General features: G+C 39.5%; 1 protein-coding gene across 2 annotated transcripts in view; it reads left to right on the top strand.

Moving 5' to 3' along the window:
- The first annotated feature begins 726 nt into the window (after positions 1-726).
- The window catches only part of Pot1 (protection of telomeres 1), a 65,697-nt gene continuing 50,456 nt past the window's right edge, over positions 727-15,967 (top strand). Inside the window, exons 1-4 of one of the 2 annotated variants that reach the window (XM_055608184.1) lie at positions 727-780; positions 2,287-2,355; positions 7,012-7,179; positions 10,191-10,238. In XM_055608184.1, coding sequence (XP_055464159.1) covers positions 10,230-10,238 — 9 coding nt within the window. In that variant the 5' untranslated portion in view covers positions 727-780; positions 2,287-2,355; positions 7,012-7,179; positions 10,191-10,229. Of the gene's footprint in view, positions 893-2,286; positions 2,356-7,011; positions 7,180-10,190; positions 10,239-15,967 lie in introns of both variants that reach the window. The other variant, XM_055608183.1, reaches the window with a different exon arrangement.

Genomic DNA, 15,967 nt, shown 5'->3' with positions numbered 1-15,967 from the left:
ACAGGAGAGTTTCCCGGGAGTCTGTTGGAGTGAGATTCCTAGCAGTGGGCGATATGAAACCTGAAGTAGCCACCTCCTATAGCCAGGTGGGACTTCCAGTGGAGGGAGGGAGACACTCACCCACCCATTAAACTTTGACCCAGCCAGAATTTATCCTGGCTGCAAGAAGTCTAGGGATAAAGATGGAGCAGAGACATAGGAATGGCCAACCCATGACTAACCTGAGATCCCTCCCATTGGAGAGGGCCAACCCCTGTCACTATTAATGATTCTCTGCGAGCCTAACTGTCTTCTGAGAGGCTTCATCTAACAGCTGATGAAAACCGATGCAGAGACCCACAGCCAAACAATAGGCGGAGCTCCGGGCGTGCTGTGGAAGAGTGGGAGGAAGGATTGAGGGAGCCAGAGGGGTCAAAAACCACCTACATAGCAATGTAAACCGGGAGCAAAAGTTGCATTTGAATGCTTTACTTAATTCAGCAGAACGGACTACGGGACGAATGCGTGGCTCCCGTTGGCTACACGGTTTCAGACTCTTATTTTGGGCCGTGAGCCTGGCCTTGAACGTCTGCGCCGCGGCCCCAGTCCTGGGATTCGGGAATTTTGCGATCCGGGCTCGGCAGAAGCTCCGCCTCCTTCCCGGGTTTAGAGGGTGAGAGCTCGGCTAGAGTCAGGGCGGTCCCGGCGGAGTACGCATGCGTGAGCCCGCGGCGGCGCAGCGCTGACGTCACGGGCGCGTCGGGCCCCGCGGCTTCCCAGCTTCGCGCGCGGGTTTCGCCGGTGAGCGAGCCCGAGCCGCTTTGGGTTCGCGGTGGGTGCCGGGCGGCGCGGCCCTGTTTAACTCTCACGAGGACCCTTCAGCTCACCATTTGCTGAAGCTTTAGTACGCACGGTTAGTGGTAGCCGAACCCTCGTGCCTCTCAGTGGTTTGGGGGTGGGGTGGGGTGGGTGGGTCCAGGCGTGGTAGTTAGGCAGCGATGCCAGGGTGCTCGGATGAACATCAAGTGCCATTTCTCTCACGGTGTTTACGAGTGCGAAGGAGGAGGCAGCCAGTACCCACGGGAACCGGGAAGCACTTGGTGCAGTGTGCACGCGCACACATGTTTTCATTGCCAAAGGAATTAAAAACCCAAACCTACATTTGCTCCTCCTCCCACGTCTCACATTTTAAAGCACCACGGTGACGTTAGTGAAACTGTCACGTCTTAAAGGTAGCTTTTAGAAGTGCTTGAAATTCAAAGGCTTCAGTGGAAAGTGATTACGTTTCAACACCTTAGAAACATGCTGTGCGTTGGTAATTGCGATAGTTATAAAATATGTTCTCTGAACACCGAACTGTACTTTTGATTAAATGTGCGTCCTCAGCAGCAAGTTGTCAGCTTCCCTAGTTGAATTTTCGTTGTACGTCACTGTGAAACAGAACTATTACGCAAGAGGGGTACCAGAAGAAAGTTTAGCCACTGACTAAATTACACAAAGTGGATTTCAGAGTTCTCCAGCCAGATTGTGAGCACAGTGATGTGTATATTCAGCTAAGAAGGTTGTTAACTCAGAAAACATTTTCCTCCTAAAAGGAGTGCTCATGTTTTATATTCAGTATCTTTGTGAAAGACTGGTTTTTATTTTACCATTACAACGGAGACTGTGGATATTTCAATGTTACTCATAATTGTCCAGCAGTCACTTAAACATTTAATTGTTTTGTGATACACTAGAATAATTTCCTGAGGTAAAAAAATAAATAGCTCTAGTCACCATATTAAAGGTGATCTCTAATTCTGATTAATACTAAGTTTAGCAATATGGTATGTAAACATGAGATAACTTTTTGGTTTGATATGCTAGATTAGGAAAATTGAACTGGGACTTTCAGGGTGGTAGTGTCTTTTACTGAACCTTCCTTTTTGACAAGAGCACCCATGTGTATGCTGAGGGATTTGGATGCTGAAGTAAAATTGGGTTAGTTTCATACTAGATGTCAGCAGGAGAATGACATAGCCACGCTGCCTCCTGCACAAAAAATACATGGGCTAGAGAAAGCTTAGAGGGAAAGTTCCAGTTAGGCAAGGATAGAACTGCAGGGCTGTGGTTGTAGCAGAGATCTTTGTGATAGTAACTCTTGGTTAGTCCTATGTGGGGACTGTTCTTCTGAATCTGCAAGTGTCATTATTTTTGCTAGTGTTACTATAACTCCATAAATTCCAATGCTTTAAAACCCATTCTAACTTTTGCTTATAAATGTTTAACATGCTCTTTATTTGCTAACTGTTTTTCTTTTCCTTTCAGGGAAAACTCAGTTGCTTCTTTTTAATGCCTTGTGGAGGCACAGCAGCTGTTTTGAAGGTTAGGCTTTAGGTACGTGGTGTCAACACACGTCATTTGTGCTAACCTTTTTACTTATTATTATCTAGAAATAGGCAACTATGTATTTATATTTCACATGGGGATGGACACACACACGTGAATGGTTTTTAATAGGTGATGTGTTTACAGTAATGTAAGCAGACAGTGTCTGTGTAAGGAAATGCTGCTTTTCTCTTTGCCAAAGTTTTGCTGTAGTATTCTCCTACTGCCTCTCATTTCTTTTCTTTTACAGGAGGCCTATTTATTCTTACAGTGAGATTTTTGCAATAGCTAACTGACGTTTGTACTTTGACTAGGGTGACCAAATTATTTTAGTAACCTTCTTTAAATTTTGACTTTAACATACTCTGTACTGTCCTCCTATCTAGGGAGAATTCTTTCCTTAGTAATACTCAAGTAATCCTGGGTAGCTAGGAAGCATACCTTGGGCATTTAGATACTACCAGTCAGTCACACTTAAAGCCTGTAATTGGTTTGGATAATCTGGACCAGTGAGTGGGATACAAACTGTGAACTTTTAAATATTAATACCATCAATAGAATATACATGTTGTTAGTACTGGGAATACTGTGTTGACCAGATTTAATGTTTGCTTCCTGGAATTTACACCATCGAGGAGAGAAGAAATGGAATGAATACTTATAAAATTTGTAATAGCAGATATAAATATCTTGTTAAAAACAAATTAAGCTTGTAGACTATAAAAACAGAATGAAATTTCTGAGGAAATCTAATGTATCTATTATATTTGTCAATTAAGAGGGATTGTCAAACAATTGAAACTTGTCTTACTTGGTTTTGGGTTTCCGGTAGGACAGTTCCGGTATTTCAGTCCATAGAGGTCTGTTTCTTTAAGCTATTATGTTTTTCAGATGTACGTCTTTGTGGGAAAGTGATCGAGTTATCATAAGGATTTTTACAAAAGAAACACACACTGATAATTAGTATCTAATCCAGAAAAGATGTTGTCATAAGGATGGCTCTTTTAGTCACTACCCTGCAAGGATAATGAATGTCTTGTGACCTGTGGATTAGTCAGTCGTCTTTTTCTTTAATTTTATGGCCGCACATCTCTTCCATGAACTTTTTGCTAATGAGGTTTAACAGATGATTTTTTTTTTTTTTTTTTTTTTTTTGTCTATTTTCATTCCCCTGGAGTACATATATGGCCATTTATCTGTTCTAGTCTCGTTCTGCCGTTGATAGACAGTTGAAGCTTTATATTTTTGGCTGCATCAGACATGCTTGCACATATTTTTAGGAGTATGCATTTCTCTTGACCATACATAATAACTGTTAGCGGCATTAGTGTGTTTGAGGCCGTCCATATATTTGCTGTTACTAAGTTTTGTCAGTGTTTATGCCTGCTCACATTTCTATCAGTATTTTTTTGAGAATTTGGACGACTTCTACAATATCATCAGCATATTGTTTTTTTCAGGTTTTAGATGTGTATTGTTTAAAAGCATATGGTTTAACAACAGTTTATATATGACTAGGACTGTGAGAAACCTCCTTTGATATGATCCTGACTGTGTTCCAAAGTCCCAGCAGGTGTCATAGTTAATGGTGTGGTACTTTAACCTTTCCCTGAGGTCAGCAATGTAACCTAGGTACTCATTCTGTTTCTCGTCCAGATAGTCTCTGTTTATTAACGAATGACAGAAAGACACCAGAAAAAGAACCACTTGGACTGCTATTAGGGATAAAGGACACTGTGTATGTGAAAGCAGTCTGTGGAAATGTAGACATTTTCCCAGAGTGTCAGTAGCAAATCATTAATCCTTTCAAATGATGTTTTATCGATAAGTATACCTGCTTTTATTATTGGACTCTGTCGGATTGAGCAAACGCCTTCACATCTTAATTCACTGAGAGTTCCTACTTAATTGGAAGTTGGGTTTTGCTAAAGACACTCATTCACCTTGAATGCTGATAATCAGTTCTCTTGATTTAGCATACAAATATGTAGTTTACCTTGAATGGTTTTTTTTTTTTCTTTTAAAACGAACTTGCGTTTTTAGGAAAACAGTTGGTTTTGATATAGTCTTGGGTTTGGTTCTTTAACACTTAGCTACAGATGTTTGCTTCTACATTACTCAGGGTAGTAGTGTGAAGCTTCATGTATGTATGGTGATACTCCCTGTAGCTCTCATGAAAAGGTTGTTAGTGGCCCGTCCCCTTCACTTTATGAATAGCTTGGAAAATGATTATGGCTGCCTTAAATGTTTGTGAACATTTAACGTAAGCCACAGTAAAGCCAATTGTGCCCAGTGACAGCTTTTAAAAGGATTGATTGATTGATTGATTGATTGATTGATTGATTGATTTTGCAGTGTTTTGCCTGCACGCCAGAAGAGGGCACCAGATCTCACTATAGATGGCTGAGCCACCATATGGTTACTGGGAATTGAACTCAGGACCTTTGGAAGAACAGCCAGTGCTCTGAACCTCTGAGCCATCTTGCCAGCCCGCCCAGTCACATTTTTGTGGGGGAAATGTTAACAGTAAATGCCATCATTGTGGTAGTGGTCAGGCTCCTCCAGTTTTACCTGCTTTGTCTTGAGGGAACTTTTGGCAGTTTGTATTTCTAAAGGAAATTATCCTTTTCATTAATGTTGACCAATATACCAGTGTAAAGTTGTTCTTGTTGCATTTTAATGTTGGTAAGATTAGTAGTGATAGCTCATTTCTAGCTTTTGTATTCATAATTTTCTTTTTCCTGGTTGTTTCTGGCTAGAGGCCTATTTGATATATTGCAGGTGTCAGCTTTATATGTCATTAACATTCTGTATTTTCCATTTTAGCATAGTTCTTTCTTCTGTGTTAATCTGTTAACTCTGCACAGTACACCATTAGCTTCCATTATAATTTTCAATAAGAACTTTCCACAGTATCTTTCACACCTCTTTTTTTGTATTTCCCTCTACTTTGATAATATTTAATTGATACTAAATCTTTTCTGCTAGTTTTCTTGTCTGTCATTTCTGAAAATTTTGACATTCCTCTCTTAAGCATTTTACTTTTTTTTATTTTATGTTTGTGGATGTTTTGCCTTTGTGTGTGTCTGTGCAGCACATGTGTGCCTGGTACTCTGAGAGGCTAGAAGAGGATATCAGGTTTTCTGGACCTGGAGCTTCAGATGGTTGTGAGCCACCATGTGAGTACTAAAAATCAAACCCAGGCACTATGGCGGAGATGCCAGTGCTTATAACATCTTAAGGCTGAGCCTTATCTCCAGCCCACTTTCATATTTTTAGTTTGAACATGGGTTTGTTCACGTGGTGCCTGTGCTTTCCCACTGAGCTGCAGCCACAGCCCTGCCCACTTGTGCTAGAGTTTCAGTCCTGACAGACTGAAATTACAGTCCCCTTGCTTTAGTCTCTCAAATACTAGAATTGTAGACATGTGTTATTTCACTGTGCCTGATTTCTGTTGATTTTGTTTAACCCATTATATGTCTTTATTATTTTTTTGCATCCTTCAAGTACAAAGATTTAAATTATTTTCTTTGTAATTATATTTCAAAAGAACTGCTTCTGAAAATATACTTAACTAGTTTTATATGGGTAAAACTTGTAAATAGGTTTATCTATATATGTATGGAGTTTTTATCAATTGACAAAAAAAAACAAAAGTCAACAGTGCTGTATTACTTTTGAAAAATTAGTAAACAGCTGCAAAAGTTCATGTTAAAGTGGCAGGATAATTTTATAATATAATTTTATATTTATATTATAAAAATTTTAATTTATTGTTTTAAGATAGGTTTAAAGTTATTAATGATATTCACTTACAGATTCATTTTTGATAATTTGCTAAATATGTTTTACATATGTAAAAGATACCTAAAAATGATGCTATTAAATTTGCAAAAGTCTGAAGAGTATGTAACTTAGCCATGTATATAAAGGAATGGTTTCTCCTTTCACTTCATTTCAATATTTAGTATTCAGCGGAAGCACTAAATGCACATTTCCGTTTTTCCTTCAGTTAAACTAAATGTAATTAGGAGTTACTCTATTTTATAACTCAGTATGCTCATAAGATTCTTAGTTATTTTAAAAATGCATGCCTGCAGTACCGTTGGCCAAGTAGTAGTCAAGGTAAAGATACAGCATATGAATAGTATTCAAGACTGAGTAGGAGTACTCCCAAGCAGAGTTATAAAAAATGTAAAAAAAAAAAAAAAAATCATTGCAACATATTACCATAATTGAATAAAGGGGAAACATGGAATGGTTATATCAGTTGATGCAGAAATCATGTATTTGACAAATCTCAGCACTTTTCATGATAGTAAAATTCAGAAAGTTAGAAGGCTACTTGCTTGTTATGATAAAGAACATTTATGAAAAATAAAACTACATGTTCAGGAATATAGAGGTCAAAGGACAACTTGTGGAGTTGTCCTCTCCTTCCACCATGTGGTCCCTACAATCAAATTCAAGTGATCAAGCTCGGCATCAGCTTCTTTAGCTACTTGATTCACTTGCCAGCCTTCATTATGCAAACTTTTAAACATGCACAACCAGTGAGAATTCGTTAGCAAATAACCATGCATTGGTCACCTGACTTGTGCAATGTATTTGAATTCTCTAGAGGAAGAGAACTGACAGAATGTAGATTATTTGCTTACACTGTAGAGGCTGGATGGTCCTCACGATGGCTGTCTACATGCTGGAGAGGCTGAGAACCCTGTAGCTGTTCAGTTTGCTGAGTGAGAGCTGACAGTTTTCTGGAGAGCCTTTGGAAGACTTAAGAACCTGGGATCTGATGTCAGTAAACCTCAGCAGGAGCAGCAGGAAGAAAAGGTAGGCAGCAAAGCTACATTGCTTTTTCCTTAGACCTTTGGATTTCTGTGAATCTTAGCTGGAGTATACCAGAAGAGTTTCTCTCTATGGCTACTCCTGGAAATGTCCTCAAAGACCTTCCCAAAGCATGTGTGTTACTTAACGGATTCCAGATCAATCAGCCTAATAATCAAGGGCAACAATCACAGTTATTGGTCACTTTAGTTTATCTTTTGAGTACTCCACTGAATTGAGTGTGTTATGTATTAAGGTAAATTTTATGAATTATGTAATTTAAACCATATTTCAGGATGCAGAATAGACTCATTTATCTATGCATATATGTATGTTTATGCCATAGGACCATTACGCTAAGTATTCACCTCAGTGTTTAAAAAATTTACTTGTTTATGTCTGTGCCTGCATATGTACCTCATGTGTGGGATTGGAATCTTGGGTGTTTATGAACTGCCTGATGTGGGAGCTGAGAACAGAACTGGGTCCTCTGTAATACAGAGCAGCAACCTGTACCATCTCTCCAGCCCTATCTCATCTAGCTTTTAACAAAAAGCATATGAAAACTGTAGGCATAAGGCTATTGTATACTTCAAATGCTGATTTCTGTATCCCCTATATCTGGTTGCAACCCTTGTTCTAAGAATTTTCTGTCTTAATGGTGTATAATCTCTGCTCCCCAATGGTCCCCTGCTATGTCAGTAAGGCAGATTACAGCCAATCACTGAGCAGGAGAGAGAATAGAGCTGAACTTCTTATCAGCCAGGGAAGGAGGAGTTAGAGAAGAGGAAGTGGGGTATTCAGCCACAGAAGCTGTCTGGGAAGGCTGAGGAGAGAGAGGAGCTGGAGCAGAAAAATTACAAAATGAAAGTATCCTGGGATGTAGCCTAGGGGATTAAGAATAGACTAATAACTGCCCAGTTCTTGTGAAGCAAATTATAAACAAATATAAAGAGTCTCATTTATATGATAGTCGGGTTAAGAGAGAAACTAAGAGAAACCAACACTGTTTTATAATATTAAGTGTAACAAAAAACACTTATGTCTGTATCAGTCTATGCTTCTTCCTAATTTGGGGGTATATATACACAGTCATAATTCTATATTACAGTATAAATAATTTAACAATAATTCCTTTATATGATCAAATTTCAAGTGAGACTATTCCCACGGTTATTTAATAAATTGGTTTTCAGTGTGTTTTCTTCTACCGGAATGGAGTGTCAAATACAAAACTCGTTTTGGGGTTTTGTAGTAACTGAAGGACTATCCTACATAATGGAAACTAAAACCAGCGTTGGTGGCACTGGCACAGGATAGATGATTGTCCTCCTGTTTGTGCATAGTAGTGGGTGAAGAACTTTGTTTTCAGGTTTTTTCTTAAAGATTTATTTATTTATTATTTATACAGCATTCTGCCTCCATGAGTGCCTGTGTACCAGAAGAAGGCGCCAGATCTCACTATAGATGGTTATGAGCCACCATGTGGTTGCTAGGAATTGAACTCAGGATCTTTGGAAGAACAGCCAGTGTTCTTACCCTCTGAGCCATCTCTCCAGCTCGATTTTCAGTTTTTTGAGTCAACAAAAATGCCCATGATAATTTCTGCTTTCTGTGTTCTCAGTTTGAATTTTCAAAAATGCTGACTATCAATTTCCCTACCATTTTCTAGGTTGAGCAAATATTTGAGTTAGAATCAGTTGTTCTTTGGTATTATATGTTTTCTATAAATTTATTCATTTTTGTATTTCTGTATATGTAATTTTTATGCTTGAAAATGTTTTTAGTAAATAGTAAGCATGAACCACCATGGATTTTCATGTATATGTGTGAGCACAGGTGCAGTGTGTGTGTCTGTTTCTGTGTTTGTGTCTATGTGCCTGTGGCTGTGTTTACATTAGAATTTAGAGAGGGGTATGGGAGTTGATGAGGAAGAGAGAGTGGGATTGGGAGGGAATTAGGGAAGAGGCTACAGCTGCGATACAAAGTGAATAAACTGTAATTAAAAACAATTTAGAACTGACAGACCTGACATTATACAATTTTAAAGTTTTGGCTAAAATCTTACTTTCATTTAAATTATAGTGTATTGCTCTGAGGTCAGTTGAAAGCAAAGTATTTTTTACTTTTCATGAAAATGACTTATTAGTGAATATGTTTGTTGTGTTCCTAAGTGCTCAGCACATGCTGGGGAGAAGTAGAAGCTTCAGTGAGATGGGAACTTCACGGATTTAACTGTAACGAGCTGTGGTTCCTTGGCATTGTCATGTCTTGTTTCTATTGGGAAAAAGTAATTGGATAGAATAGTATTTTGGTAAGTCTGGGTGAAATGCTTAGTCTCAGTTGTTTTAGTTGTTTATTGTAGAGATTCAAACATCCTCATTGAATTGAATTTGCCAAAACAAAACAGCAATAGACAGATTAAGAGGAAACACTCACTGGTTTTAACAGTGTTCACAGTCTTAAAGATGCCACACGTAAAGGCCGGAGTTTGAGACTTTAATGTGCTCGTCTCTTGTCCAAGACATTTAGTACTCCACTAAAAGTGTCACTAGCAAAGAAAATGTGTCTGAGGAATAGTTAACACAAAGTTGCCTGCACTCTTAGTGCAGTTTTGGATTGTCATTCTCCTCCTCTGTGGCTAATCTTTGGTGGATGTAGTTGCTATAAGGAGATTGAGAGGGGTTGCTACTTCACCCCTCCTTCTTACTACCTACATTTTTATTTGATCTTACATACTTAACATTTTTAAAAACGATTTTTAATTGTGGAAATTTGTGTCTGTGTGTCTGTATCTGAGTGCAGACACTCATGGAGGCCAGTGCAACATGTTGGGGCCCCTGGAACTGCAGATACCAGTGGTTGTGAGTGCGTGACATGGGTCATGGGAACCAAACTTTATACCATTATAGATAATTTGAGCATTGTTAAATGTATAGTTAGCTGTATTTGAAAGACTGTGGTCACATTGAAAGTAACATACATGGAAATATGTCTTCTCATTTTTTTTTTTTCAGGGTTTGGATCAATCTGTAAGAGAATTTTCCACAGAAGCAATGTCTTTGGTAAGGTGATATTTAATCTATAGTGATATCCACTCATTTAAGCATATGCTTCATATTTTTTTGATTTTAAATTAGCCTACAGTAAATCAGCTTTTACATGGGGGCCATTCCAGTGGAAAACCAGTATCTTCTCTTTTTATAGGATGGCGTTGCATTATAGTTCTGTATTTACATTAACAATTTTTTTGCCTATATTATCAACTAATATCTTCATAAGCTATACATATGGTGAAAACCAAGTCTTATTTTAAGAAAACATGCAATTTTTATTAAACTATAGGCAAACTCATTTTTTCAGCTTGTATTGCAGCAGGTTATTTTATGCCGAGTTGTGATTTAACAAATTGTTTTTAAAAAGATTTCTATACTTTTTAAACCAATTTTTCTTTGGTTTATAAAATTTGTAATCTATTAGCAGTAGGAAAGTTGCCATTTTTGCAGGTTGGATAATCACAGCTGAATGTAACAAGAAAGGAGGCAATACATTAATAACATTTAATAAATGTGTTCTACCTTTTTATTTATTATTACTGTTTCTGTGTATGTGTATATGCCTGTTTGAGTTTATGTATACCACTTCTGTGCAGGAGCACACAGAGTCCAAAAGGCATTGCATCTTCTGGAACTGGAGATATAGATGTTTGTGAGCCACTCAATCTGGGTGCTGGACACCAAACCTTAGTCCCATGCAAGAGCAGTAAGCCATCTTAAACTACTGTGTGTGGACACAGGAAGGACATGTAAATGGCAGCAGTTGATGATCAGGTGTCTTATTTATCACTGTCCACTGTACAGTCTAAAACAGGATATCACACTAAAACAGTTTGCTAACTCTAGTCTAGTTGGCCAGCTTGCTCCTGGGTCCTCCGTCTGCTTCCAGAGTGCTGTGATTACAGCTGGGCCGCCAAAGCCACCCAGCTCTTACAGGGTGTTCCATTCCTTACATGCATTGACTGGTGTGTCAGCTGCTGAGCCATCTCCCCAGCCCTGCTAGGTACATGTTCATCCTTCGGGCATAATTGTCTGGATTTCTGTCCACTGCTTTAAATTATATTTCATTTAACCCATTTTTTTAGGGATGGGGTTTGTTTTTGTTTGAGGAGAGGTTATGGTACTGTTTTCTTTGGGGTGGGGGTTGATTGGTTCTAGGGATTAAACCAAGACTCTTGTATGTGGCAGCCAACACTATCTCTGAGGCCATCCTCAGTCCGTAGAACTCATATTCTTTTGTCCCACTGAATAATCAGCTTTGCCTTAAGCTGTCAAGACATAGTAGAAGCCTTTCATGTCTTTGGGGAAATTCAGATAGGTGACCTATGTGCTAAAGGGTTTTTGAAGATGTCATCAGATTATCCTTAGGGTATTGTGTCCTGTAGCTTTCTCATGGATATGTTTTAGTACAGTAGAATAAATGAGTCCTCGGTCTACGCTGTCTAATACTGCAGCAGCTGGACATGAGGCTATTAAAATCAAAACTTACAGCGAAGTGTTGGCACATGCTATATACTCTCAGCATGGCAGAACTCAGTGAAGCCTCAAGTCAGGAAAGGAAATCTCATTTTATAGCTGCACTGGTCATGTTTAAATCTTCCGTTTGCCGTCGTGTTGGCCAGACAGTCGCCTTATCACACTAGGTCCTATTCTACAGGGATATTCTAGTTCTCTCGGGACTACTCCTCGAGCAGTAAAGTGCCCCAGTAAGCACTTCATTGAAATAGAAAAGAAAAAGGAGACTATCTTAGGGCACGATGGGATGCTACACCAATAGAACTGTATTTCTATTGCTGTAGATATTAGACACTTTGCACCAGCTTCTCAGACTGTTTTCAGATCCCTGATAGAATGTTATGTCCAAGTGCTTGCAAGTGCTGTTTGCTTTGTGGGTTTTGTTCATGTTTCCATGTTCCTACCTATCAGCAATAGACACTTATGTCTTACTCCCATTTCCTAACTGTCTACTAACAACATTTGTCTCAAGTTCAAAGTGATTTAGAGGTCCTCTTCTACCTGCAGTCTTGTGTTAGGGCATCATCCTTTACTGTCAGCAGGAGAAGCAAATTGTTACTCAGGTTGGTCTTATTTGGAAGTATTATGTAAATGTGTTTATGATGTTCATGGATAACTCACATTCAGAAATAATGAACCCAACTTGTAAAAGAACAACTAATCAGTTTAACAGAAAAATCAGTTAACTTATTTATATTGAAAAAAAGGCAGTGTTGTCACTGAGTTTTTTATCTCATCCATTCTGATGGGTGTGAGATGTCATCTCAGAGTCGTTTTGATTTGCATTTCCCTGATGACTAAGGACACTGATCATTTCTTTTTTAATTAATTACTTTTTTATTAATTACATTTTATTCACCTTTATCCCAGCTGTAGTACCCTCCGTCATCCCCTCCCAATCTAACTCTTCCTCCTTCTTTTCCTCCCATGTCCCTCCTCCATTCCACTGATAGAGGAAGTCTTCCTCTCCTTCTGTCTGACCCTAGCCTATCAGGTCTCATCAGGACTGACTACACTGTCGTCCTCTGTGGCCTGGTAAGGCTGCTTCCTGCTCACGCTCACCGAGCAGGTTATTAAAGCAGATGCTGAGACTCACTCAAACTTTGGGCAGCGTGCGGGGAATCTTATGAAAGAAGGGGGAGATAGAAAAACCTGGAGGGGACAGGAGCTCCACAAGGAGAGCAACAGAACCAAAAAATCTGGGCCCAAGGGTCTTTTCTGAGACTGATACTCCAACCAAGGACCATTCATGGAGATAACCTAAAACCTCTGCACAGATGTAGCCCATGGCAGCTTAGTGTCCAAGTGTGTTACCTAGTATGGGGAATAGGGGCTGTCTCTGGCATGAACTCAGGGGCTGGCTCATTGATCGTTTCTTTAAGTACTTACCTACCATTCGGAGTTCCTCTGTTGAGAATCCTCTGTTTAACTCTGTACCCCGTTTTTCAATTGTAATATTTGGTTTGTTGGTGTTTAATTTCTTGAGTTCTATATGTATTCTGGCAAGGATGTGGAGAAAAAGGAACACCCCTCCATTGCTGGTGGGAGTGCAAACTTGTATGACCACTTTGGAAATCAATTTGGCACTTTCTCAGAAAACTGGGAATAGCCATACCTCAAGACCCAGCTATACCATTTCTGGGTGTACACTGAAAGATGTTCCACCATACAAGGAAATTTGCTCAACTATGTTCATAGCAGTTTTATTCACAATGGCCAGAAACTGGAAACAACATCAATGTCCCTCAGCTGAGGAACAGATACAGAAACTGTGGTTCATTTACACAGTAGAATACTACTCAGCAATTAAAAACAAAGAAATCATGAAATTTGCAGACAAATGGATGGAACTAGAAAAGATCATCCTGAGTAAGGTAACATAGACCCAGAAAGATACACATGGTGTATAGTCCTTCATAAGCGGATTTTAGTCTTATGGTACAGGATAGACATACTACAGTGCACAGACCCCAAGAAGATAAGCCCGATGGGTATCTTAGGCTTCAGTTTGGCCCACTAGTTAGGGGAATGAAGGATATCTCTGACATGGACTATTATGCCTCCTTTTTGATCACTTCCCCCTGATAGGACTGCCTTACCAGGCCACAAGGGAGGAAGATGAACTCAGTCCTCATGTGAATAGAGTAGCTGGGGTGCCTGGGTAGGGGGATTCCCCCATTCTGTGTAATAGGGGCGGGCTGACGCAGGAGGGAGGGTGGACTGGGAGAATAGGAGAGAGAGGCCTGTGATTGAGTTGTAAATTGAATTAATTAATAAAAAATTGAAAAAAGAATAGCAGCTATATAAATGGCTATATAAATGTATAGTGACTAGTTTTCATGGGATGGAAAATTACTAATTAAGGTTTTTTTTTTCTGTTTTTCTGTTTGGAATCAGTAAGCAGTTATACGGTTACAGTTTAGTCTCCTTTTAATAAGTTTATTCACTTTACATCCTGATCACAGCCCCCTTCCCTACTCTCTTCCTGTTCTCACCCTTCCACCTTCTTCTCCTTCCCCCCTTCCCCTAGCTCCTTCTCAGGAAAGGGTAGTACCGCCTCCCCATTGCCCAGGCCAACCCACACTAGCATATCAGGATGTAGCAGGACTAAGCACATCCTTTTCCACTAAGGCCAGACAAGGCAGCCCAGCAGGGGAAAGTAATCCAAAAGCAGGTAACCAAGTCATGTCAGAAACAGCCCCGCTTCTCTTGCTAAGGGACCCTCATGAAGACCAAGCTGCCCATCAACTACATATGTGTTGGGGTCCCAGGTCCAGTCAGTGCATGTTGTTTGGTTAGTGCTTCTATTTCTGTGAGTCCCCATGGGCCTAGGTTAGTTGACACCGTTGATCTTCTTGTGGAGCTTCTGCCCCCTCCATGTCTTGTGGATCTCAGCATTTGTTTCCATCTGTTGCTAGATGGAGCCTCTCAGAGAACCACTGTGCTAGGGTCCCAACTGTAGGTAAAATCGAGTTTGTTAATAGTGTCAGTGGCTGCTCTCTCTCATGGGCTGGGTATCCAGTTGGGCCACTCGTTGGTTGGTCACTTCCTTAATCTCTACTCCATCTTTATCCCTACACACCTTGTAGGCAAGTCAAATTGTGGGTCAAATATTTTATGGGTGGGTTGATGGCCCCTTTCCTCCACTGGAAGTCCCACCTAGCTACAGGAGGTGGCAACTTCAGGCCCTTAACCCCCACTGCTAAGCATCTCAGATAGAGTCATCCCCGTATCCTCTGAGGAGCCTACTCTGTTGCACGTATCCAACCTGTCCCCTTAAGCTATGCTAGCGTTCCCATTTTTCTCAGTATCAGGAACATACTTGTTAAGGCAGAATCTTGGGTCCAGTTACTTTGACAGCTTAATTTAACAGCCCAAATCTTCTCTTTTGTGTTCTTTTTGCTGAGCATTATTCTATCATAATCAATGAGCTACACTTACCTTGTATATTAAAGACTGATTAAATTGCAAAGGTATTTTCTGTCTGCACCAAAGAATCGGCTTTCATAAAAGTAACCAAGTCACCTATGTAGGTTTTTAAATAGTCATTCAGAGTGACGTGCAAGGTTTGTTTTTCAGCAGGGCAGGAGTGATAGGCTGCTGAAACTTAACATGTTCATTTAGTGACCGTGTTAGCATGGAGATGCAGCCTTATAGAGCACTTCTCTCTTCTCTTTCTTTTCCTTTGTCATTGTCTTATTCAATTGATTTCTGAATCAAAACTCAGTTTTTCTTAAGGTTAAGTAATAAATAAATCCTTTAAATTGTATATCTGTCTGTGTATGTGTTGGGGGTGATTTTGATTGTGTCTTAAGTTTTGAAGTGATGATAAATTTTAAAAAAAAACCAAAGCCAAAAATTATGTTGTTTGGAGTATTTCCTGCCAATTTACAGTATGAGTTTCATCTTTTCAGTTTATTTGTTTCCAGGCAGGCAAGAGGTACCTAAATGATAGCTGGGATGATTTAATACCAAAGAACCCGTAGAGCCAAATGCACATTTAAGACAGAAACATTGCCTTGACCTCACGGCACAGAACTCTATTGTTCCCACATGCCCCACTGCGCTTAGTCACCTCCCTCAGTAAGATTCTCTTAGGCTTTAATACTGATGGTGCACATATTTAAAGGTATTTTCTGTATTGCTTCAACTTATACACCAACTTTTGGTATTTTACTGGATTGTTATATTTTTCTTCTTAAAGAAGTTTAGTTAAATTTTAA

Source organism: Psammomys obesus, unplaced genomic scaffold, assembly GCF_907164565.1.
Source record: "Psammomys obesus unplaced genomic scaffold, mPsaObe1.curated_primary_1811, whole genome shotgun sequence".
In the NCBI taxonomy this organism is placed as follows: Eukaryota; Metazoa; Chordata; class Mammalia; order Rodentia; family Muridae; genus Psammomys; species Psammomys obesus.
Note: the sequence above shows the minus strand (reverse complement) of the source record. Positions and strands in the feature narration are given on the sequence as shown.